Below are 24137 nucleotides of genomic sequence, written 5' to 3'. Positions count from 1 at the left end.
ATAAGCGCCTGCATTGCAAACAGGCAGTCGTGAGTTCAATCCCCGGTGCCGATAAAAAGGAAAAAGAAAAAAAAAAAAGAGAGAGAGAGAGAAAGCAGGAAACAAAAAAGTAAAAGCACATCAAAAGAAATCACCAACAGAATGAAAAGAAAACTCACAGAATGAGAAAAAATTTTACCCAACTGTCCCTAAGGAATTATATCTAGAACATATAAAGAACTGAAAAACCGGACCTCCTAAATTCAAAGATCCAATCCAAAATTGGGCATCTGAGATGAAAATACTCTTTTCAGATGAAAAAATACAAATGGAAAATAAATATATGAAGAAATGTCCAACATCACTGATCATTCAAGAAATGCAAATTAAAACAACACTGAGATTCCATCTCACTCCAGAAAGAATGGCCGTCATCAAGAAATCAACCAGGAACAAATGCTGACAGGGCTATGAGGAAAAAGGAACACCTCTCCACTGTTGGTGGGAGTGTAGATTGGTTCAACCACTGTGGAAGTACAGAGATTCCTCAAAATACTAGGATTGGAGGTCTCATTCTATCCAGCTATTCTTCTTCTGGGTATTTTCCCAGAAAAACTGAAAACACCATGCCACAGCAATATATGTGCACCTATGTTTATAGCAGCACAATTTGTCTAGAGACCATAACCATAAATGAAATAAATCAGACCCACATGTAAATACAGTATTATCTCCCTCATATAATTATAAAAAAGTAAATAGGATCCAAAATGTACATGAGATATTGTGAAAATGAAAGGGAAAGAAAGTGCTCAAAAGGAACAACTAGGATATACGGAAGAAGAAAAGAAAGAAGGGAAAAGAGCATATATATACATTTGAATACATATATATGTGTGGGTATGTAAACATATACAAGATAGATAACTACACTACTAATCTCTGTTCACCAAAAGCAGTTTGTGTTTTCACTGTCTGATTGCTCATTTTTTATGCTTAAATCTGATCATCTGAATTACTTTCAAGATAGCAATATATTAACCAGTGTTAATTTCTTATTTTTTTTTAAATTCTATATCATTTTTGTGCTTGTTTTGTTTTAAAAAATTGTTTTAAAGGAAATTTTAAAAAGTAAAAGCAAAGATATACAATAAATTTCTTTCTTAAACTATTCAGTTAAATCTAAGGCATTCGAAATGGGGCCAACGATATAGCTCAGTAGCACAAGCGCACCTGCCTGGCAAGTGCAAGGTTCTGAGTTTGATTCTTGGTACTAAAATAAAATAAAATAAACATAAAGCATTTGAATTAAGCTAAAAAGATCAATAAATGAGACCCTCAACTTAAAACCTGGGTGTATTCTAAAAATCCATCTAATAATTTATTTAAAACTGAAAACTTCTATTTTAACAAAATACATTACAAGGTGAAAAACTGTGTTTTCAAGATCTCCCACCTACAAAAAGGATCAGTCAGGAGTAGTAGGCACACATCTGTCATCACGGAGTGCTCACCTGTAATCTCAACAGTGAGGGTGCCAAGAAAGGACAATTACAAGTTCAAGCTTAATGAGATTCTGTCTCAAGTAAATTCTTTTTTTCGATGAAAATTTTGTGGGTATCAGAAATAGTCTATTTTGATTACAACAGTATTTACATGACTCTATACATTTAGCAAAACCAATAGAACTATACACCTAAAATGGATCAATTTTACTATATGTAAAGTACACCTCAATAAATCTGGCAGCAAAAAAGATTGCCCATAAAGCACAAATTATAAATTCAATAAAAGGTGATTCAATAGTTAATGTTATATTAAAAACAAATTATATGTCAATATTATCTTTACTATGTATAATAGTCTATTTATAACCACTCACTCAGAAACATAATACTTCATTACTAAATGTTATTTTATAATTTTATTTAAATGGAACTCAATATTTCATCCAAAATTCAAGAAGTGTCTTAATGCCCAGGCTCAAGGTCTAACTTGAAGTGCAAATTTATATCCCATCATCGTTTTAACTGACTCAACTTAAAATGTGAATCATTTTCCTTCTCAAATAAACTCTCCTTCAGAATATTTCTCCTAGAGACACAAATAGCTAGAAAGTGTTCCAGTATCTATGGCCATTAGCAAAATGCAAATCAAAACAACACTGAGATTCCCCTCTTACTCCAGAAAGAATGGCTAGTTATCAAGAATTTAAAAAACAAACATGCTGGAGAGGTGGTAGGGGAAAAGAAACCCTGCTCCACTGTTAGTGGAAAAGTAACTAGTACAACCATTACAGAAATCAGTGTGGGGTTCTTCAAAAAACTAAAAATAGAGATCCTATTTGACATATTTTTATCTCCTCTGAGTACATTCTTCAAAGTTAAAGATATCAAATTATAGTGATACATGCATACTCATGTTTATAGCAGCACAACTCATAATAGCTAAATCTTGGAAGCAGCCTACATGCTAATCAACAAATGAGTGGATAAAAAATGTGGCATATACTGTAGTACTCACTATCCAGTACTATTCAGCCATAACAGATAAATCTGAATTTAGTTTAGTGGAAACTGGGTACACTTTGAAACCATAATGCTCAGTGAAATAAATCAGGCACAGTTTAAATATCCCATGGCTTCTTGTATATGAAAAACTCAAAGTATAAATAATTTAAAGAGCAAAATAAAAGACAAACGATAGCAAGCAGGGAGATGGACTTTGTGGAGATGAGAAGGAAAATGATCAAGATGTGATATGTATAAGTACCAACTCTCCACTGTATTTATGTAATAAACATATACTAATTTTTAAGAGAAAAAATAATCTTCCTTCTCTGTCATCCCCTGTATTTCAAGATGTTTTACTTTTGATATCCACTATCTCTCCCTCCCCATATGCACTTATTCTACCTAGATTTTTCTTCAAAGATTTTCATGCTAGTCTCCACCCCCTCTAATCTGTCCTACACATCAGAGGCAGATGAATTATATCTTCTTTTACTAACTATATGCACCGCCACTCAAAAATATGTGCTTATGCTGACTTTAGGATAAAATACAAACATCCATAACTAGCTTTCAGAATCCTCCATAATCTGACCTAATCCTATATTCAGCTTTATCTAAACCAAAAGTAAATAAGTAAGTAAACTGATTTAAAAACCATGAAAGGGGATGGACACTGGAAGAGAGGGTAAATGGGTAATATACTAAAAACTTAAAAGCTTAAAAAGAAGTATGAAGTCTATAGTGGGGTGAAGAATAGACCAATTCTTTGACATAGCAGAGAACACCAGAAGAGAGGCTTGATCCACACCTGTAAGACATATGTACTAAACTGAGGATTTTGTTAGGCAACAGGAGAAACCATCACAGATCTCCTAATCCGAGGAATGATACAACACAGGGGATATTCAAGGCCTGCAGTCCTGGAAAGGATGTCATACAGAAATCAAGTAAAAAAAAAAGATAGGGCTGGGTATTTAGCTCAGCTGCATAAACAAACACTTGCCTGGCATCAAAAATAAAAATAAAGGACTATCACAGCCATTGTAAATAACACAGGTGCACAGTGATAGGAAACAAAGAGAAAATGTCCCTCTTCAGCTACTGCTGGTGTACACAATCTTCCCAGTAAAAACAATCAGACAGTATTAGGTGTCCCACCAGGGAGAAGTTGGCTGGGGTGGGAGAGGATAATTTTTATTAACTTTACAATCTGAAAAGCAACGACATAAATAATTTTAAAACACCCAAAAGTCCTTTAAATTTTAATGAACATTTGTCAGAAAGACTGCCTGAACTATAATTGCTTACTTGGTTATCAACATTTACTAGCATTTACTTGGTTACCCATTTACTAAATAGAAAACATAGCTTTTTTGTTTTTAAACAGTATTAAATGATTCAACATTCTTTTAAAAATGTTGAGCCAATTCAAAGAGAAAATCAATTCCCCTCAAGAATTGACTTTTGTTTAATTTGTTCAGCAGTTTTTCAAGAATCATGACTTAGGATGCATCATTCCACAGACTTGATGGATAAAATGAATTACCTAGGAAATAATCAGTGGCAGTAATTTCCAGTGTACCAGAACCCACAAGAAAACCTGCCTATATTTACCAATTAGCCTTCTGACAAAAGACACAAAGAGATGCCTAATTATACTATCAGAAGAATAAAAAAATTAAGCTTTTTAAAATAAGGCAATTTTTTTGTTTTGTTTTGTCTTTTTCCTTTTTATCAGTACCAGGGATCGAACTCATGACTGCCTGCTTGCAAGGCAGGCGCTTATGCCGCTGAGCTAAATCCCCAGCCCCAATAAGGCAATTTGGTACACTAAAATGATTATGTATGTGCCAATTTAAAAAAAACTACTGCTTTCCATTAAGTTAAAAGTTCACATGTCCAAACATCTCAGCTTTAACACTGAAATACTGCCACTCAACAAGCAGATTAAGTTGCTGAGAATAAATTATACATTGAGGTTCTATTTTTAGTAAGTTCATGTCTTTAAACACTATGTTAACTTATTGGTAGCTTAACCACATTGGGTACTGGTTTTGGTTTTTAATTTGTTCACAGACTCTAAGAATGGTTCAACTTTTTAAAATGTAGTCTATTAACAGTTCCAGTTATAAAGCTGAGATTACTATTGCTGGAAGATGAAAAGTTAAAGTCCAGATATCCAACTGGTGAAGATTTCTCCACTTAAAATAAAGAGATCATATCCTGTGTTGATCAGAGCAGTTAGTTACTCATAGCAAAATATTTTGGCTGTAGAAAAAAAGCACATCCAATCACCAGTGGAAACCAGGCATACTCACTGGGCCTTTTAACTGCTTAGGCAAGGTTACAACCTGAAATATCATACTCATTCATCAATATGACAATTCTTGCTAGGAGGTAAAGACCAAAGGTTTCCTATTTAGTTAACAATCTAGAAAATAATCCAAAATAACAGATGGCTTTTGAATCCAAAAGAGGAAAGAACCTTTCCTCTTTGGGTAAAAGATCTGATTATTAAAAGAAAATAAAGCCCCAAATGTATTGAGGCAATATTATACGGTGGTATAAGCACCAAAGCCAGAAAGATATAATGTAACAGTTATAGGGATTCCTCCCAAAATTCTTTTAATAGGTTAATCCTAGAAAAATCTCTGAAGGAAGTAAATTTAGGACTGCAGTCTACACCTTAAGCATTCCTAAAACTACAGGCAGGTGCTATAATAGTAGAGACAGACGTATCCCCCACACCCACTAGTCTCTGAAGCTAAGGACACTTGCACAATAAAAAGCTACTGTATAAATAAGCAACTCTACAACAGCTTATATTGTTTATGAATGAAAAAAGCATAGAATAAAAAATTATTTATAAGAGATATCCCTCAATAGAAACTTCAATCTTATTATTCTTATTCAATCTTTAGTTTATTCTTTTCTAATTTTAGCTTCATCTATATTCCTATACCAAATGTATAACATACTTCTTCCTCTTCATGAGAGGAAGGCATACACACATAAATAAAAAGATAAAATTCCAAGTGTTCAATTAAAGTTGGTAATTTGGAAACTCACAATTTCATAAAATTCCAAGAATTAAAAATAAAATAGAGCTAAATCTCTTGAAGACTAGAGCTATAGGATGCTTTTCCAATGACTTTAAACAAAGATTTTTTACAATGATTTGGGACCAGGAGTCTATGGCCCTTCTCTCTAACTCTCTACTACACCACTCGGCTCTACATCATGTATCAGTGCTTTTTGCTTACAATTTCTTCTCCCATAATTTTAGTTTGTATACAATTTTTCATGGTCTTCTCAACTTGGACTCTCTCTCCACCTCCAAATTGACAATGAGTTTTATAAATGCTAAAGACTCGCAGAGCCAGTTGTGTCAACAGAGCTGAGAAGACAAAAGAGCGGCAATTCATATACAGAAATTCTATCACACAGAATTATATCATCTAGATACAATACATACAAAGAAACTCAAAAGCATAGAACAGTAAACTATAAAAAAATTTCCAGTATTTCTTACCTTTAGCTTTATTTAATTATAATTTTATACAACTTAATTCTTAATAATGGCTGTGCTTGACAACTGATTTACAAAATGCCTTTTAACAAAAGAAAGAACGAGAGAGAGAGAAACCTGGCTGGGGATATGGCTCAATTGTAGAATACTTGGCTAACATGGGTAAGATGCTGGATCAATCCTCAGTCCTATAAACAATAAAACTTATTTTAAAAACTTAAAGTTAAAATTAAAAAAAAAAAAAAAAAAAAAAAAACCTGGGCTGGGGATATAGCTCAGTAGAAGAGTACATGTTTAGTAAGCACAAGGCGCTGGGTTCAATAGTCAGCACTGCCAAAGGAGGGGTGGGGAGAAAAACCACTTACTTTGTTGATCTTTGTTCAGAATAACTATTTTGTGTATTAGGTTTTTTACATTTATATTATTGTTGATTGACAAGTTATAATGTATACACAGGGTTAAGTGTGATTTTTGACATATGTGAACAGTATGGAATCATTAAGTCAAGTTCACTAGCACACCTTGCTTCCCTATCATTATTTATGGTGAAACCATTAACATTTACTGTGATTTTAAAATATGCAATGCGTTATTATTGACTATAGTCACCCTGATGTAATAGATCTCAAAATCTATTCCCCTGTCCATCTTTGATCAATTCCTGAACACTGAAAAATGGTCTTATAAAAGAATACAGGTAACCCTCATGCTTCACTGTAAAACTTCTCAGCTGAAGCTCCTACCCTTAATTGGAAATTCTTTCCTTTTTGTATTAGTTCAAATTCCCAGAAAAGATTTATATCGGTACCCACTCATCTAAGCTAAGCCATAGAAATCACAGATTGCCAACCAGCCTATATACTGATCACTTTGGTTGAGGTCTTCTCCTTGCCCTGGGTGCCTGCCTGCAGCTTGCAGGGGAATTGAGATCCTGTGACAAAACATAGATGACTCCGTAGCAGATATAGCAGGCAGTTCCAATACAAACTAACCTACTACGAAGGACACTGCAAATGTTAAAAATCCATTAGTTCAATGACATTCCAACTAGAGCTAGCCATGTCAGGAAGAAAAGGTCTCAGAAATGACAACAAGTTGCCAAGAATAGGGTAAGCTGTAATTATATTTGCTTACGAAGAAAAGTATGAGAAAGATCAGCGGGCACTCCACGTCCACTTCCTTATGGTATGCCTTCTTGAAATATGGAAGCTAGGAAACTAAAGTCTTTTTCAAACCCTTTACTCTGGTATAAATTTGATTTTACTATAAGATGCTAGAAACAAGATAGTGAAGGCAAAACAAAGCCAAGTCCCACTGGCATACGGCTTTCAGCCACTTTCAGTTTTAAACAGGGTCACTGATAAATCAGTGTCCAATCTCCAGCTCAGAACTAAGACTAAAAAGAATTTTCAAGTGATGCAGAGACTCCAGTCGAGAGGTTTTGGAGGGATGCACCAGAATTAGTTATACTCTTGCAAAAACAGTTATCAAATGTCTAGGAATCCTGCAAGTCAGCTATCAAATACAACATTGCATAAAATTATAATTAAGGTGTATTTTTAAGAGGTCATAAATACTCAAAATTAGTCATTTTCCAATTCTTTTACTGGCAGTGGCAGAGGCAGCATTGGCCAGGTTTCAGCATCCCAGCAGCTGGTCACTCGTTCAAAAGCATCAGAAATTGTTGGCAGTGGCCAGATGCTGCATTCCACTTTAAGTAGCTTAAAACAGCAACAGCAGAGCTGTTGTGGGCCCCTTGATCACAGCTACACTGGCGTTTCTTGCCACCATTTCACAGGTAACCTCCTATCTGCCACTTTCCTGACTGTGGCAGAGGTGGCAGCACCCATGGTGGGTTGTTCCAAGGTATCCTAGAAGTCATTCTCAGTCCTCTAGCTCTTTCAAAGATTCCCAACAGAGCTAATCCCCCATATCCTATCCTTTTCTGTTTCCCATAGAAACCCTGACTGATACTGCAAAGGAATATATAACGGAACAACTAAAAAAGATTTTTCATGTCTATATTCATGTTGTTCTTTCACATACAAAGAACATAAACAAGCCTCCATCATTCCTACTACCTTATCTGATAAACAGTCTCCTAAGAAGTGCCACCTGGGTCCCCTATCTTCAGCGTTGTCTCATCTTGGTGAGTGCTCTGTCTTCTGCAGTGACCAGCTCCCCATGGCTGAGACATCATCTTGCAGTCCTCACCCAAGAAGTACCTCCTTTCAGTTGTATCAGCCCTCTTTACGTCAAGCAAGTTTTGAGGACCCTGAACCCAAAATGCCCTTTACAGTTTATTCACCACATACCTGAGTCCAGAGGACCTGAAACTTACCTTCTCCCATTTTATCCCTTAGTCACATGGAGAAAATAAAAGTACAGTTGACTCTTACTTAGACTTGTACTACCCCACAGAGGGGAGGCAAAAGATTATGTTAGAGGACTACCACAAAGCAGTAACTACACAAAAAGGTTTCACTGAAAGCATTATAAAGAATTTCCTTTATTGGAAAAATATTTTCTCAAAGTTAAAACAAACACAAACAAATACTTAAATATTCAGTTGTTACATGAGCTAATGGTTTTCATAACTGTTTAAATCTTAACCATAAACTATAACATTATGCAAAGCTAAAAATACCTTGAAATTTTATGGCTTATGATGATTAAAGTTCTTTCTTATATTCCAACTTCTGGGTTACCACTGCCTCTAACCACACCCACACATGCTGATGGCCTAACAAACTAAGTCTAGCACACAACACTTAACTCCAAAAGAATGTAGAATTCATAAAGAAACAGGATATGTTTAAGAGTTTGTTTCTCCAACTTTCTACACAAATCCTCATGCCAGAAACCAAAACAATCAAAGGAACCATCCAACCTGGGTTCTACTGCATGCTCTTCCAATTCATGCTATGATTTCTGCCATTGCTAAGCCATAATTTCTTTACCTATAGGGTAAGTGTCTTAAATGAATTGCTTTGGCTCCTTTTAGTAGTGACTGACTTTAAGCTCAAACAGAAAACATAACAGCACAAACCTTTGAGAATAACAGACAGCAACACTCTACAACCTGCTTTAACTGCCTCTTTAGTGGATCCATCTTAGTGTACAGTACTTGAAGCTGTAAGAAGAGAAGTCTACTTTAAGACAATGAGTTATTCTGTCTAGCACAGCCAATTTTTATTGAAGCAATATATACTTTGAAAAGAAGCTGCATACTTATAAAAGATCATTAATTTTAGAATTTCTTCGTTCCTACAATTACCAGAGCATTTTCTAGACCACCTGTCTTAAGTGTGCTAACAAACACCTACCTGGCAAGTGAACTAGACAAGGTAGGAAATATCAGAATGAGATATTATTTCCAGGATCAAATATACAATTTTCCTAATTATATTTATGTTAAAAGTACCTAGGCTTTTATATGTAACTACTGAAACTATTTTCCTACAAATGTAGCAAACATTTAGAGTAACTTTCCATCTCATTAGTAAGTCTTATAACTACTTTAACATGAAGTTACTGTACAGATTAAACTGCACCACCACAAACTTTGTTTAGGAACAGAACCAAGCAATGAAGTTTTTAAGTACTTGCCCAATAGTTTGCTGCTTTTAACATCCACTCAAACAATTCAGAACTGTAAGATTTTTCCACTAGAGAAAAACAAAGATTTTTCCAACATGATGAATTAATATTCTACCCAGAAAGGAAAAAAGGTTCAATTCACAGTTCTCCTTGTGTGAATTCTGACATGTTAACTTTTCTGAACCTCAATTTCTTCATGTATAAAGGGAAATGACAATACTTAACCAATTTCTTTACAGAATGCCAACATATACATCCTTATAAAGAAAATAAGAGGGAGGCAAAATGCTTTGATAATACGGCTGCTATTTAGTAAATGACAGCTAGCATATTGCAACAAATTCCCAAGTCAGAATAGTCCTACTTGACTTAGATCAAGGTGGCCTGAACTTGTGGTTATAACTAAAGGGAGTGTAACATGTTATTTCACTCAGCATTACATTGTAAAAGACAGCTCTACTCAACAAATCTAACTCTGTTCCAAAAAAATTAAATTTTTAATTAGCATGTGCATTCCATTTTAAAGTAAATACTGAAATTAGTGAATAGAATCATTAACTAAAATTAATATTTTGGCAAAATGTCCTGCCAAAGCTACGAAGATGAGTTAAGATACAGTTACGTGAGCAGAGGTGAAGACTATATTAACAGATTTCATGGCTTAATTAACCAATATGAAGAAGTCTAGTCTTTACTGGTTTTTGTAGTAAAACCAATAATTTTCAAAATATAATCAAATGATCTAAAAATTCTAAGTCCCTACCATGAGTATTATTGGAAAATCATACACAATACCCTGGATGTTCATTTTTATATATAATAATTCTATACATATATTTACGAATAACCTACCAAAATTTAATATGCACTAATGATTCAACAATCAGATGATACTAACAAAACTACTAAAAGTGCATTGTATAAGTAAACTGAAGGCTGATACTAAGCACAAGCTCCTGAGTTCAATTTCTGTACCAAAAAAAATTGTTTTATGGTATCAAAGCTGCCTATATTAATTCAGTAATCCAAATTTTTAAAATAGTGTTAAATAATACTCATACCACCCACCTCAATCTTTAAACCTCCACCCTTATTCAGAATACTTCTGTTCCCCCCAGAGGAAGCAGGAAAAAAATTAACAGAAGAGGTCAGATTTTATCCTGCAATGTTTACCAAATAGTCTTTTGGTGATTAAACAGGTACCACATTCCACCACACTTAAGCAGTATGCCAGAGTTAGGAGTCAGTGAGGCAGGTCCTTGATGCATAACTTCTATGAGATCACAGTTAAAAGGTATTATTAGGGAGCTCTTAGAAATAATACGATAATGAGGCTGTCTCAATTTATGTTTAAAAAGATCATTGTTTTAAAAACAAAACATCATGGGAAGCAATTAGCTTAGAATTTCATTTTCAAATGGTAGGCAAGTTTAAAAAACTTCATTGCTTAACTAGTCTAATCATTTTCTCAATGCCAAGGTAATTAAATGCTCCTGTAAGTATCCCCTTTAAAAACAAGAAATGCTGATTTTAAAACTCTCATTTAATGCTAAAAAAAAAGAAAAGAAAAAAAATGAAGAAAAATTATAAGCAGTATTTCTAAATTGTGCCCATCAAGGTATCAACATGTCAAATTTTTAAACATCTCATTTTATGTAAAAAGCAGTTTCTAGATAACAACATCCAAACATGACAATATTTGAGTAAAACATTTTATAAATCTAATGCTCAGTTTTGTTCTATAGTCTGTATCTTTTCTTTTGTCTTAAAAATGATAGTTTTAGGGCCAGGGATTTAGCTCAGCAGTAATAGGGCCTGCCTGGCAAGCATGAGGTCGTGAGTCTGACCCCCGGTAAAAAATAAAATGAAATAAAGAACCTTTGGGGGCCAGGAATTTAGCTCACAGCATAAGTGCCTACCTTGCAAGTGCCTGGTTTGTGAGTTTGATCCCCAGTACAAAAAAAAAAAAGTTTTATGACAACTATGTACTGCTGTTCACTTCAAAGTAGGAGAGATTAAATGTTTCAAAAGAGGTCACTTTCCATAGTATTGCCTTTCAGTTCCTTTCAGTAACTGTATCTTCCTTATCTTTTGGTGTTCTGCTATAATTATTAACAATGTTGTGTTTTATCTAACTAGTTGTAAGAAAGGACACCTCACCCAAGCCTGACCAATCACCATGCTGTACCTCACTGCACTCTCCACAGAATTGGCCCTGTGAGATCTGTTACTAGACGCTGGAAAACAGATGAGACACTTTAAGGGTTCCTTATGACTTCAGGATTCAGACCTATCTTTTCTCCTACACTAAGAGTGTAGTTGAGAAAGAAGCCAACTTGGAAGAAAGGAGCCAAGTACCATAATGATCTTGATGGCTAACATTTGAAACAGGACCTTAGCTGTGATTGCACTATGCCTGGATTTTCATTAGAGGTATATCAATAAACTTTTGGCCTAAACCTCAGTAAAGTGCCACAGAAATCTCACAAGTGGAATGTGAATTAGAATTTTTTTTTACTTTCCTGTTGAAACCTAAGTTATATATCACAAGATACCTGTTCCAAACTAAGTAAAAAGCATTATCTAAACTATCTAAAAAGTGTTATCTCTCCAAGGTTACTCCATTAAAGTAAATTTCTAAAAGTTGTTTTATTGAAAAAAAAATGAATCCAATTTAACTTATTTCTGCTTAACTTCAGACAATAAACCATTTATTGAAAACCTCTTTTTTACTCCCTTGTAAGGTACTATATTTTCATTTCATAAAACTATTTTTGTTAAATATTATGGATAGTAAAATTCTATTTTTCATCATCATATGTAATTCCCAAACCAAACAAAAGATACAAGATAGCCTCTAACAATCTTTCTGAAGCAAACAAGAAAAATAATTATATGTTTATTTTTTTGCAAAGACCAAACTAGCAACAGCAAAGAGGTTATGTATGTTACTTATTATTCATACTGTATACCCAAGGCAATAAAAAGCAAGTCCACTAAATAGATCCTATTAACAAACTTGAAACAAAATTTCTTTCCATTTCTGTTCCATTCAATAATAATTTTTTTAAAAACACCCTGAACTCCAAATAAATAATGACGGAAAATTTAACTCTTCATATTTTTTACTGAGTCTCTAAAACACTATCTCTAGCGTAAGACAATAAAATGAGGTACCTATGAGCACAATCTACGATTTCTCAGGTTTTTGGATATGTCACAATTCAAATTATAATCCTTAAAATATGGTCTCTGTAGTCCTAGTCAAGTCAGGATGACTGAACTGGTGGGAAGACTTGTTCCTGAGAACCACTGGGACACTGCCAAGTGGCTCCATCGGGATAAACTGCTGGGATGGGAGGGAAACAGATGTAAAGATGTCACTGGAAGCCAATCAGCTGTAACTATAACAAGAGAAGCCACGGTTAAGGGGAAATATAATTTGAGTTCCTTTTTTGCTATGCAAACAAATTTCTCTTCCCTTAAAATTGATGAGGCTTCCAATATAACTCAAATCAGCCTAATAACCATAAAAAATGCGACTAAGTAGCAGTTCAGTTACATTATGGGTTAAATAAAAATACTAATAGCTCTACATTATAAGTTGACTGAGAAGGTAGAAAAAGCATTGAACACCATATCAGAATTAGTGCTAGGGAAAAACACATTTCAAAAGTTTCAACTAAACTTACAGGCACCAATTCATAATGTAACTACATATATTCAAACAACATAACTTTCTATTTTCCAATTCTTCTAATTGTGAATTCTGTACTTTTGTTCAAAATAAAAGTTTTTAATACACAATGCACAAATTATTGAGAGGAAGCACATTGTTTTAATCTGTCTGTATTGAATATTCTTGCCTTGTGCTTTTCTTCTGCTTCTTTCTTAACACTGAGAAAGGTCCAAACTTCACTCATCCAAAACCTGTTTCAAAGCCAGGATAAGTTCAAAGTTCTTCCCTATTCCCTCTCCAACCAGCCAAACCAGAAAATAAAGAAGGGTGGCAAGTATACTACCCAGACACAAGAAGAATGAAACCTTTCTTTTATGTAATTTACACATTTAACTTCTACAAATTCACTATGCACACCCTGATAAGGATAATATCTTAGAATTAAAAGATCTGTATTTTTGATACAACATATTTGTTTAATGCAAACCAACTACCATATTTTGTGTGCAACAAAAAATAAAAGTAAAAAACAGCAACTAATTTCAACACAGGTACTATGGAGGATTCGTTGTTAAAATGGTGCCATGCATTATTTTATGAGCTTTTTAAAAGATAATTTTATTTATATCTGATTTCTCTTTTTGTAACAGCATAAGAACACAAATCTTTGCTAAACTGCAACAACCCAACCAATTAAAAATCACATACTATGCAGTCAACTAGCCTACAGGATTAATCATCGAAATACATACTAAACTTAAAGACTTCTGAATACTGACAGAAAAGTAAAACTCTACCTATAGGTATTCTTGAGCAATGAATGAGTCATTCAGCTTCCACTAAGTTGCGGGTTCCTTGAAGACAGACTTCTTCAGACTCATTCTTATATCCCCCAAACTATGTGCGGGCACACTGTGGGTACACTGCTATATGTTGGTTGAGGGAATGAATGTATGCCAATAGAATTTTCATTTTTTCTTTAAAAAACAAAATAAGCACCTTTTCTTGGAAAACATTCTGAACAATATTCAGTCTTCAAGGAGATGAGCAATGAGTGGATCTGCCTCTCTTCCCTCATAAGCAAATCTCTCTACAATCCCAACTTCCAAGCTACTGACAATCTTAACACTTTTGGCAATAGTTTGAAATTCTGGACATTCATTCTTTCAAAATGTAGTATTTCAAGAAACTTATTTCTCAAATTAGTACAAGAGGGTTTTTTTTAAAAGGCAGCACAGTTCTAGTCTTCCACACCAAAACATTTATTCTTTTTTAAAATCACAAACAATTTAAAACTGACCCTGAAATTGATACATGTGAAATTAACAGGCAATATTAAAGTGGTTCAACAATGAAATTCTCCTATAACACAGTCCTAAAACACTAAGCACCCACAAAATTTACAAAGTACTGACAGTTACAAACTATAATACTATTCACCTAAAAAGACTAGACACTGACTTCATAAATTTAGAAAATTTTACTGTCAGTTTACATAAAGACCAGATTTTTAAGAACCACTGAACTCTACCTCAACTGAAAAACATAGAATTTACTAACTAAATTATAAGAAGTCTGGGAGTAAGTAGAGGATCAATAAAACAATCGGGATAATATATTAGAAAATTGAACAAAATTAAACATCTGAGACTTTAGATATAATACTTCTACAAAATGATGCATAGAAAAAATTTTAAATACAGAAATGTCAAAGACGTAAGTCATCAAATCTAAGCAAATTTTGTGAAGTTCATTACTTATATGAATTTAAGGTGCCAGTGAATATTATCCTGAACCCAAAACCCATGAATTATTACGATCTTTAGAACAAATAAAAATTGCCACTAAAATTTGAAAAACCAGGAAAGTTTCAAATTTAAAGTTTATCAAAATTCAACACTACTTTCCTGAATCCAATCTCTGGTTTCCGTTGTTTAACAAAAAGTATGAAGTAATGCATTATACTGTAATCGTATTAACTCTCATTTCTCCTAACTTTTCTTCAGCTATTACAAACACCAAAACAAAACTCACTGAAATCATAAATTACCCATTAAACAAAGCTAACAAAAAAATCCAGTAATTAAGAGAAGAAAGGAAGTTTTTTATTATTCACATACCATAAAAACTTCTTATTTAAAAGTATCCAGTAATATTTCTTCACCAGAAGGGAGTGTATTTCTAGGAATAAGATCTTTGTAACAAAAATCCCTTACAAAAAGAATGCCTCAGAATCAGTGATGAATACTTTACAGATACTTAATGAACACTATACAAAGCTCTGTTTTGAGTTAGTTTTTATTTAAGCAAACTGTGTTGTCCCCTTTGATTTTGATCTCTAGCCACAGTAATAGATTTAAAAGTAGTTGACTATAATGTGAGGTAAGTAAGGCAACAGACGATAACATCATATATTGACTAATTAGTGTATCTATACTTAATTTTTGGAATACAATCCACATAATTTACAACTGCTTAAATATATGTTTAATGATATACTGAGAAGCAAATATTTATATACTGTATAAATAAATTGCACATTTGTCATTTAAGGAATTTCAGAACAAAAGCAACTACTTCTCTCAATCAAAATAGAAACTGAATATGCTCTGAAGTAAAAATCAAAGAAACTAATGCTGGTCACAGAGCTGTATCATGAAACAATTTCACCAGGGTCCAAAGTTCAACTTCCTTTACAACTGGGAAAATACTAAGTTCAAATTCCAGAGACAACCTTTTTCTCTGTGGAAATATAAATGTACAGGGACATAATTATGAAACAAGTGATTAGTTGGGTAAAAGCAATGGGTGGAACTAAACTTAACTCTAGAAGCAGGAAAGTACTAACTGCTAAGTTCTATATTAATAGGACAAGAAATTGAGTAATTCTGTCAGGAAAAGTTTCAGATTAGGAACTAAATTTCAAAGAGCTTTTTTTTTCCATTACCCATCAAAAATGGTAACAAGAGAGAGGGAAAAAAGTCTGAATCAAAGGTAAAGACAGTCACTGCCAGAAAAAATTCATTAAGTCATCTGGTTGATGATATTGGTGTTGGCTGGACTTCCCTTAGCATCAACTACATCAAATAGAGAGAGCTCAGAGGAATTAAGTGCTGTTATGGCCTATGGTACACTCCAGCTCACCCTTCTGTCGTGGACTTCATCAGAAAGACAAAGTGAAATCATTCCCCATTAATACTACATCTTACGGAAATGGTTACATTTCATTCTTACACTGTGACAGTTTCTAAATGACATGTTATGTTACAGTTTAACAAGAGCTACTAGTCAAGACAAAAGGCAGAATGCTAAAGACATTTTATAATATCTCATTAAATTGAAAAATCCATTTCTCTCACAAAGTTCAGATAAAAAGAAAACAAAGGGCAGGGCAAGTTTCTTTTTAAATCTCTTTACTCTGTATTTTCATACTTTTTAAATGAATCACAACTGTACAGATTCTCTAGTTCCTCTGTAGATATTTATACTGTTTATAATCGAAGTTCAGTAAGTTCTTAATTTCTTACCTAATATTTTCGCCTAACCTGCAAAAATCTTGCTATTTTATAACAAATGTTGCTCTTAAGCAACATTTAATATTATACTTAATGGGAGAAATTAACACTTTTAAATTACAAGTTGCTTAGAAATAAGAGTATTAATCTCAGATGGCACGACATTACAGTATCCATCAGAAATCAGTGATACCGAGTATATATTTAAAAAATAAATCATTGCATTCTCACTGCTATTAATAATTACAAAATGTGCTGCATTGATTAATCTGTTATTTCCATTATTTGGTTAACTATGATATTGTCATTGGTTGGCAAGAGGGCAGAATTTTGTTATTATAAAAACGTCAGCCATAGTGTAGGAGTTATTCAACACAGTTAATGCTATTGCATATACTGTAAACATCAAAATATTTTATTAAACTTGATGTACAAGTGAAAAAACGTATAAGGTGTAAACCAGACTAATATTAAAGAGTTACTTCTCTAGTCTTCCAACAGAATCATAATTTGGAATATACCAGCTTCTCTATCAGCTTTAAGAATATTTTTTAAAATAACAACTATACTCTCATCCATGCTCCAGCTAATCAAAACAAAACACAAAGCAGTGATGCAGATGTTCTCATTATTCACTGACTCAAGGGAATCTAAACTAAATGGCACCTAGACTAATAAATGCTGTCTACATAGTGTTAGGCCACTAGGCTGAATTACAGACCCCAAAGTCTCTCCTCATCACTCCACATATGGCTTTAAAAGTTAGAGCTAAGAAAGAATTTTACGATTGTCAAAACTATACAGAAAAAACTGTTTAAAGTCAGCTAGAGTTCTACAAATTAACAACAGAAATAAAACTTCCTATCCTCACATACACACATAAATGTTGAATATACAATAGAATAGCCTATATGAAGAAAATCATAAGGTTATAGAACTGTGTTGTGTATAATCACAACACAAACACATTTGTATAACTGCATCATAAATTATCAGTTCCAATTAAGCTCAAGGACTATTAGACATTTCCAAAGTGAGCTGCTGAGGGGAAAAAAAAAAAGAACAGAGTAATTTTTCTCTAGAATTTTCTAGTATTTTGCAGAAAAGGGATGGATCAGGTCACAATTAGGCAACCCATTATATCTTGCTGCACTGTATATTTAGTGGAGCACATTTAGCAAAAAAAGAGTTTGATTTGTAATAATGTGAACATAATTCACTTATCTACAAACAACTCAGCACAAATATACTGAACCACATTTTATCAATGCTGAAATGACAAAGAATGTTCTCAGCATAAGACTACTTACTGCATACTATCTAATCTCTGTGTGCAGTCTGATCAGTGCTTTGAAACTAGCAAGTATGCCAGAAACATAAGGTGCTTTGCAGCACATTTTACTAGCATAAAAGACTCCAGGGCAGCAAGCGAGGTTTTTTACCTACTACTTAAACAAAATTCTGTAAAATCAGAAGCTTTACAAAACGTATTTACTCAGCTAGGCACCTAGGTCTTCCTCCAAAACCCAGAGTCTCTTCAAAGGCTCTTTGCAAGAGCACACAGAATATATACAGTGCCCTCTCCAGTACCCCCAACACCTGAACCACCTGGACCGATTTAGGCTGTCAGCTCTGAGACATGTGCTGCTGTGCAAGAAACCCTGAAGCAGCTAAGCCTCCAGGTACACTAGGAGCAAATTTGGTATCGAATACATTGATAGTAAAGACCTCCTTTCCAGTGCCTAAGATGCATTAGACCAGCCCAAAGAGAACAAACGCAATGATTCTAAGAATCTTTTCCCCAAAAGACAGGAAAGGACTGGCCCCCTCTAGTGAAACTCTCGTCTGCGGTGGGAGCCCGAGCTACTTCTGGTTGCAATCCCAAGACTCGCGGCGCAGCCTTACAAGGCAGGGCTCAGTTTTCCCACCGGCAAAATGGGAATCACCAGCGTCACCCCGCCCCCCGCCGCCAGGGAGTCAAGCACACTCCAGGGGTCTAAGATTGCCCAGAAAGTCAAGCGTGCCGAGGTGCAGCCGCTGCAGGACGCCCACCCCGTCCCTCCCCAACCTCCCAACCTCGTGACAGAAAGGCAGGGCCGGTACCTGGCTTCACGGTCTTGAGGCGGATGGGCTCTCGGAAGTGGCGGATGACAGCCAAGGTGTCCCGGTTGGTGAGGCCGCTGACAGGCGTCCCGTTCACCTCCAGCAGCACATCCCCGGGGCTGGGCGCCTTCCCTGAGACGACGCAGCAGGTGCCCGCGCCAGGCTCCTCGCGGAGCCGCCCCAGGTAAGGGAACTCGCCGCGCTCCGCGCCGCCGCGGATCTCGGCGCCCAAGTCGCCGGGGGGCCCGGACCAAGACACCACGCACTCCTGCACCTTGCTGAGCCAGTGCTTCTTCTTCTTCAGCGTCTTCGACATCCCGAACCCCGCTGCACCATGGGGGAGCCCCCGCGCGGGCGCCGCGCCGGCCCCCTCTCAGCCTGGAGCCCCGGGCGGCTCAGGCCGACCCCGACCCCGACCCCGACCCGCCGGGGGCCGGGCGCCCGGTATCCGGGCCGCCCCTCGGACACCGCGCCCCCGGGCTGACGGGGCTCCGCGAGGGCCGCGGCAGGCCGGGCTGAAGAAACGGAGCGGGAACGGCCCCGGGCGGCTCCAACGGGGCTCGCGGGCGGGGTCGGCGCCGACGGCTGGCCCCGGGCTTCGCGCCCGAGCGGCGGGAAAGGCTGAGGCAGGGGGCGGGAGGTGACGCGGGAAGAGCCGGAACGCGAAAAACCCCTCGGGGCCGCCCAGGACTGTCGCCGGATCGACCGCGGCCGCTGCAGAGCTGGACCGAAGACCAACGCCTGCCCCAGCTGCCAGGAAACTGCCGCTTTCAAACCCGCCGCAACCTCCTCCTCCTCCCTCTTCCCTGCCCCCCGCCCTCGCCCATCCCTCATCCAGGGCCCCGCCCCCTCGCGGCGCCCGGCGCGCTGCCGTCACCGACCAGGCGCTTGGGAACAAGCACAGCTCTCAACCCTCTCGCTCGGGATTGGCCCCCGGCGGACAGGGGGCGGGCCGTCGGCGAGAACTAGGACCAATCATTGGTTGGTAGGAATGGAGGAGGTGGGCAATAGAATGACTGAAGTTTAGAGAGGGTGAAAAAAAGTTTGGAGAGTGAGGGAGGACGGAGAAGAGGGGAAGAAAGGGGGCTGACCGCCGAGTGGAACGGACTGCAGGTCGCAATCGGCGAGAGGTCCTCTGTCCCGCGGCCGGAGCCCAGGAAACTCGGATACCAAGGGACCAAACTCTTCGAGGTGGGGGCGTGGCTGGCAAGCCAGGCGGAGACCGAGCGGAGCCTTAGTTGGGGCGCCCAGAGAAACTAGCTAGCTTTGATTGAAAGACTACGTGCAGAGTCCCGAGCGGCCCGCCGTGGCCGGGGCTCTAGAGTGGCCCGCGACTGCCGATCGCTTATATTGTTCGTCCATGCTCTCAACGTGTTTTTGAACGCCAGTTTAGGCAGGGCTTCGGAGTCGCGTTTGATGGATGGTCAAATTAGAGTCCTGCACTTAACTGCTGTGTGACCTTGGGCAAACTAGAGAGCCTTTCTGAACTAAAAGTCTTGTGTTGAAATGTGAAGATGATTGTATCTGTCCGTCGAAGCTGTTTTGAAAAGTACATGAATATGTAAAAGATCTGCGTGCTTCTTAATATTTAATAGCTGATGGTGATGACGAATGACGATTTTATGTCAGAAATTTTGCTAGCAACTGGGGTTCAAAGACGAAAGAAAACAGAAGCCCAGCTCTGAAGGAAGTTAGTCTAGTGGGAGAGACTGTCAAGCAAGCAGATTACTGGGGGTGGGGGTAGAAGGTGGGTTAGTAGTTAGTAGACCTGAGTTGGAGTGTTGGCATGCTACTTATAACTGCTGTTTGACCTTGGCCAAATCTCTGCTTCAAGTTTATTCATGTGTGAAGGAAGTGGAAGAAGAAGTAACATCAAATAAAAGAGACCTTAGATCTCTTCCAGCACTAATTCTTTAGTGCTTTCTTTCCTCCATGACTTGACACGTATTCCCTGTTTTTGGAATGCCCTTCCTCTCATCTCTTTTAAAAATCCTACCCATTCTCACCCTAGATGCCCTCCCTTCCAGGTAGCCTTTCTGATTTCTTAGTCTCAAATGGAAAGTGTGTCTGAGCTATGATACTTTGTTTCACTTTGTGACGTGACATTTATGTTGTCTCCCTTTGATGGCAGCAGAAAGCCCTTATTTAATTGTGAGTAACTCCACACAATCTCACCACATCTTAGACAAGACCCAGCTTCCAAAGCTGCCCTGATTTTTGTTCGTACCACTATATCAGTCAGAGTCCTGGAAAGAAACAAATGGCACTTTACAAAGATGTGAGCAGGGTGTGGGAAACCACAAGGGAAGTATGGAACCCTAGGGCTAGAGCTCCTGCATCTGTTGAAGCCAGACTCCAACAGAGAAGGCTGCCCTGACAGATGTCTGTGACCTTCAGTCAAAGCTTAACTAATCACCCAGAAAAAAAGGCTGGGAGATTTATATCTCACAACCCTCCTCCATCCTGCAGAGGCATTCCCATAGCCTGATCTGCCTAAAAGACAGAGCAAGAGAGGCTTTTGACGCAGTCTCTGATAGGCTCATGGAAGAGAGGAACAGTGTATCTGAAAGGTAACAGAGGAAATACCAACCACAGATAGGCTATGTACTGCCCAGATGTGCTTTGTTTGCCCTGAACAGGTATGTGTACTAATGGATTCCCGGACTCAGCTATGAAAATCTTCACAGTATCTGTTTTTTGCTGTAATTCTTTCCCTGCCTACACTGCATCTGTTAGAATGACTTTGGCTTCAAGGAACAACTGATAAACAGTAGTGTAAAGTAGGAGGTCATTTATTTTATCATTAACGTAAAGTTCTAGTGTGGGTACTTTCAGGGCTAATTCAGTAGTAGGATCATGTTATCAAGGACCTAATCTCTTTTCCCCATTTAGTTTCTGCCCCCATAGGCATGTTGACTTTTGCTTCCAAGCTTATCACCTCTTAATTACAATGTGGCTGCCACAGCACCAGATATTACATCCTCAGCAGTCACTGAAGCAGGAAGGCAGGTTAAGCAAATACTCCTCCCATTTTTATAAAAGAGATAAATCTTTCCTTTTCCCCCTGCAGAATTACCCTTGTTTGCTTTAAAAAAAAAAATCACATGCCTACTTCAAACTAGTCACTGGCAGAAGGAAATGAGATTCCACAGTTTGTTTAGCTTGATCATGGGTCACTCAAACAAAGCAAGAGTTCGGTTTGGGAGAAGAAAGGAAGAATAGTTATTAAGTAGATATCCAACAGTGTCTGCCACATGCCTCAAAAAGTTGACTCTTGGACATAAAACTGCTGTGATTATGAACTTGAGCTTTAGTGTCAGGCTACACACCCTGGTTTTCCTATTCGCTACCTCTGGTAGCTATTGAATCTCACCTAACCTAGTCCCTCACCCACAAAATGGATATTATAACAGTGCTTAACTGAGTTATTATCAAAACTATATGAAGCTATTTCAGTCAAGTGTAGCATATAGCAAACATTTAACAAGTTATTTTAGTTTGTGCAGAATTGTAAAATTTGTGACAAAGCTAAGCACATTGCTAATCATTTTTGCAATAATAAATATTAAATTTAACCATTTTAGTATGCTGAGGTTTAGTTTTTAAATTAAAAACTAAATTAGAAATAATTCACCAACACCTGTGAATTCTAGATATAATCTGCCAACCCAAATGAATTGTTTCTAGTGTTCTGGAAATTACTACACAATTAAAGAGGTCACATTATACACTTTGCCTTTTAAAATGACAACGAATCAGACTGTATCCATGCTTATCAGTGCTTCCCAAAACTCATGCTTAAGAGTTGCAATTTCCATTAGGAGCTATCAATAAGCCAAAATATGGAACCTCATTTAACAAAAATAACTGAGACACTTTTGATTTGGTGACTTTCAACGTTTATTTGGGTTCTATTTAATTTTAGAGATAGAGATAGGCTTTAACATGAAAATCATATGTTAAGTCCAAAGATGGCTACTCCAAATATCACTTCATCACACAATAATGTCCAAAGACTGCAAGGAGGGAAGATGTTTCATTTCCTCTTCTCCACACACACACACACACACACACCTTCCCCTCTAGGTCATTGGCCACAATTATCCAAATGCCTTTACTAAACCAGTCTTTCCCACAGGTCATGAAATACCATAATTACTATCTAGCTTCACCTCTGATGTTCAAAAGATGTGGTTCATTCTCTCATGAACCACAACTACACAATTGTTAAACAAAACCAAGAGTATCTCTTAGTGTACATGAGGTGCAAAGATTGGCATTTGAGTAAAAAATTCAGTGTCTGCCACGACTATACTGCTTTAATTTGATTCTAATTTTTTGCTTTTTTAACAACGTAGAAAGTTTGAACTTTTTGTGATGATGTGTTAAGTGTTCCTAATGACAGCTAAGTGGATAAAACTTCAAAATGAGAGCATAAATTTCTACTTTTTCTGGAAAAGTGGTTAGTTGCTCTTTCAAAGTTACTGTTACATAGTAGTTCACTTTGGAGTTTGTGAGTTGTACTCCTGAGAAATTCCAAAGCCAAGAGATGAGGACAAATGTTAGGTTTCACTTACGTTTATAAGTTCCATTAGTTTCTTTCATGGAAACCTGAATCTTTCGTACCAGTCAACCAAAGCATTGATGAAGTCATCTTTGAATACTGAAGTAGGGGCAAGGTAGAGCAGATAGGTAGTAGAAATATTTGCCTTCTTCAGAGAATACAGGAAAACTTGTTTTCTTCACAGATTGCTGTAATGAAATCATCTTGAGTTGTTAAAATTCTGATCCACATAATCTTTACAGTGGGTGTTCAGATTTATATACATGTGGAAGTGATACATGAAATATACTCCAACATTACTAGCCTGATCAAAATTAGTATTAGCATCCTGTTACATCTTTATATTTTTATAGCATTTTTATTTGCCCAGACCTATGGGTGAATTTATGTTACAATGCTAAAAATATGTTCAGTGACAAAGTAGTAACATGGAAAATTGAATATCAGTTAAATAAAATAATACATTATCTAAAATCAGTATGACTATGTTTTATACATAAACATGCAATTTTTTTGCCAATAGGTGTATTTATCTGAAAATGACCAAATGAATCTAGCTCCAATTTAGACCAACAGGAATGTTAAAAATCAACTGCAATGCCAACATGCTTTGAAAAGAGAACCTGCTTAACAGTCAGATATCAAATTTGTCTCA

General features: G+C 36.8%; 1 protein-coding gene and 1 long non-coding RNA gene across 5 annotated transcripts in view; one reads left to right on the top strand and one right to left on the bottom strand.

Moving 5' to 3' along the window:
* The window catches only part of Magi3 (membrane associated guanylate kinase, WW and PDZ domain containing 3), a 264809-nt gene extending 245129 nt beyond the window's left edge, over positions 1-19680 (bottom strand). The window contains exon 1 of one of the 3 annotated variants that reach the window (XM_063226000.1): positions 18919-19680. In XM_063226000.1, coding sequence (XP_063082070.1) covers positions 18919-19234 — 316 coding nt within the window. In that variant the 5' untranslated portion in view covers positions 19235-19680. The remainder of the gene's footprint in view (positions 1-18918) is intronic. The other 2 variants (XM_003479237.5, XM_063226051.1) reach the window with 2 other exon arrangements.
* A 51-nt stretch (positions 19681-19731) lies between these two features.
* LOC106025476 (uncharacterized) overlaps positions 19732-24137 on the top strand; it is a 134935-nt gene continuing 130529 nt past the window's right edge. For both annotated transcript variants that reach the window (XR_001199077.3, XR_010039864.1), the window contains exon 1: positions 19732-20109. This is a non-coding gene — a long non-coding RNA (uncharacterized LOC106025476). The remainder of the gene's footprint in view (positions 20110-24137) is intronic.

Source organism: Cavia porcellus, unplaced genomic scaffold (genome assembly GCF_034190915.1).
Source record: "Cavia porcellus strain 051 isolate PalLab524CR breed Dunkin Hartley unplaced genomic scaffold, mCavPor4.1 scaffold_1, whole genome shotgun sequence".
In the NCBI taxonomy this organism is placed as follows: domain Eukaryota; kingdom Metazoa; phylum Chordata; class Mammalia; order Rodentia; family Caviidae; genus Cavia; species Cavia porcellus.
The sequence above is the reverse complement of the archived record's forward strand: the minus strand, read 5'-3'. Positions and strand labels throughout refer to the sequence as shown.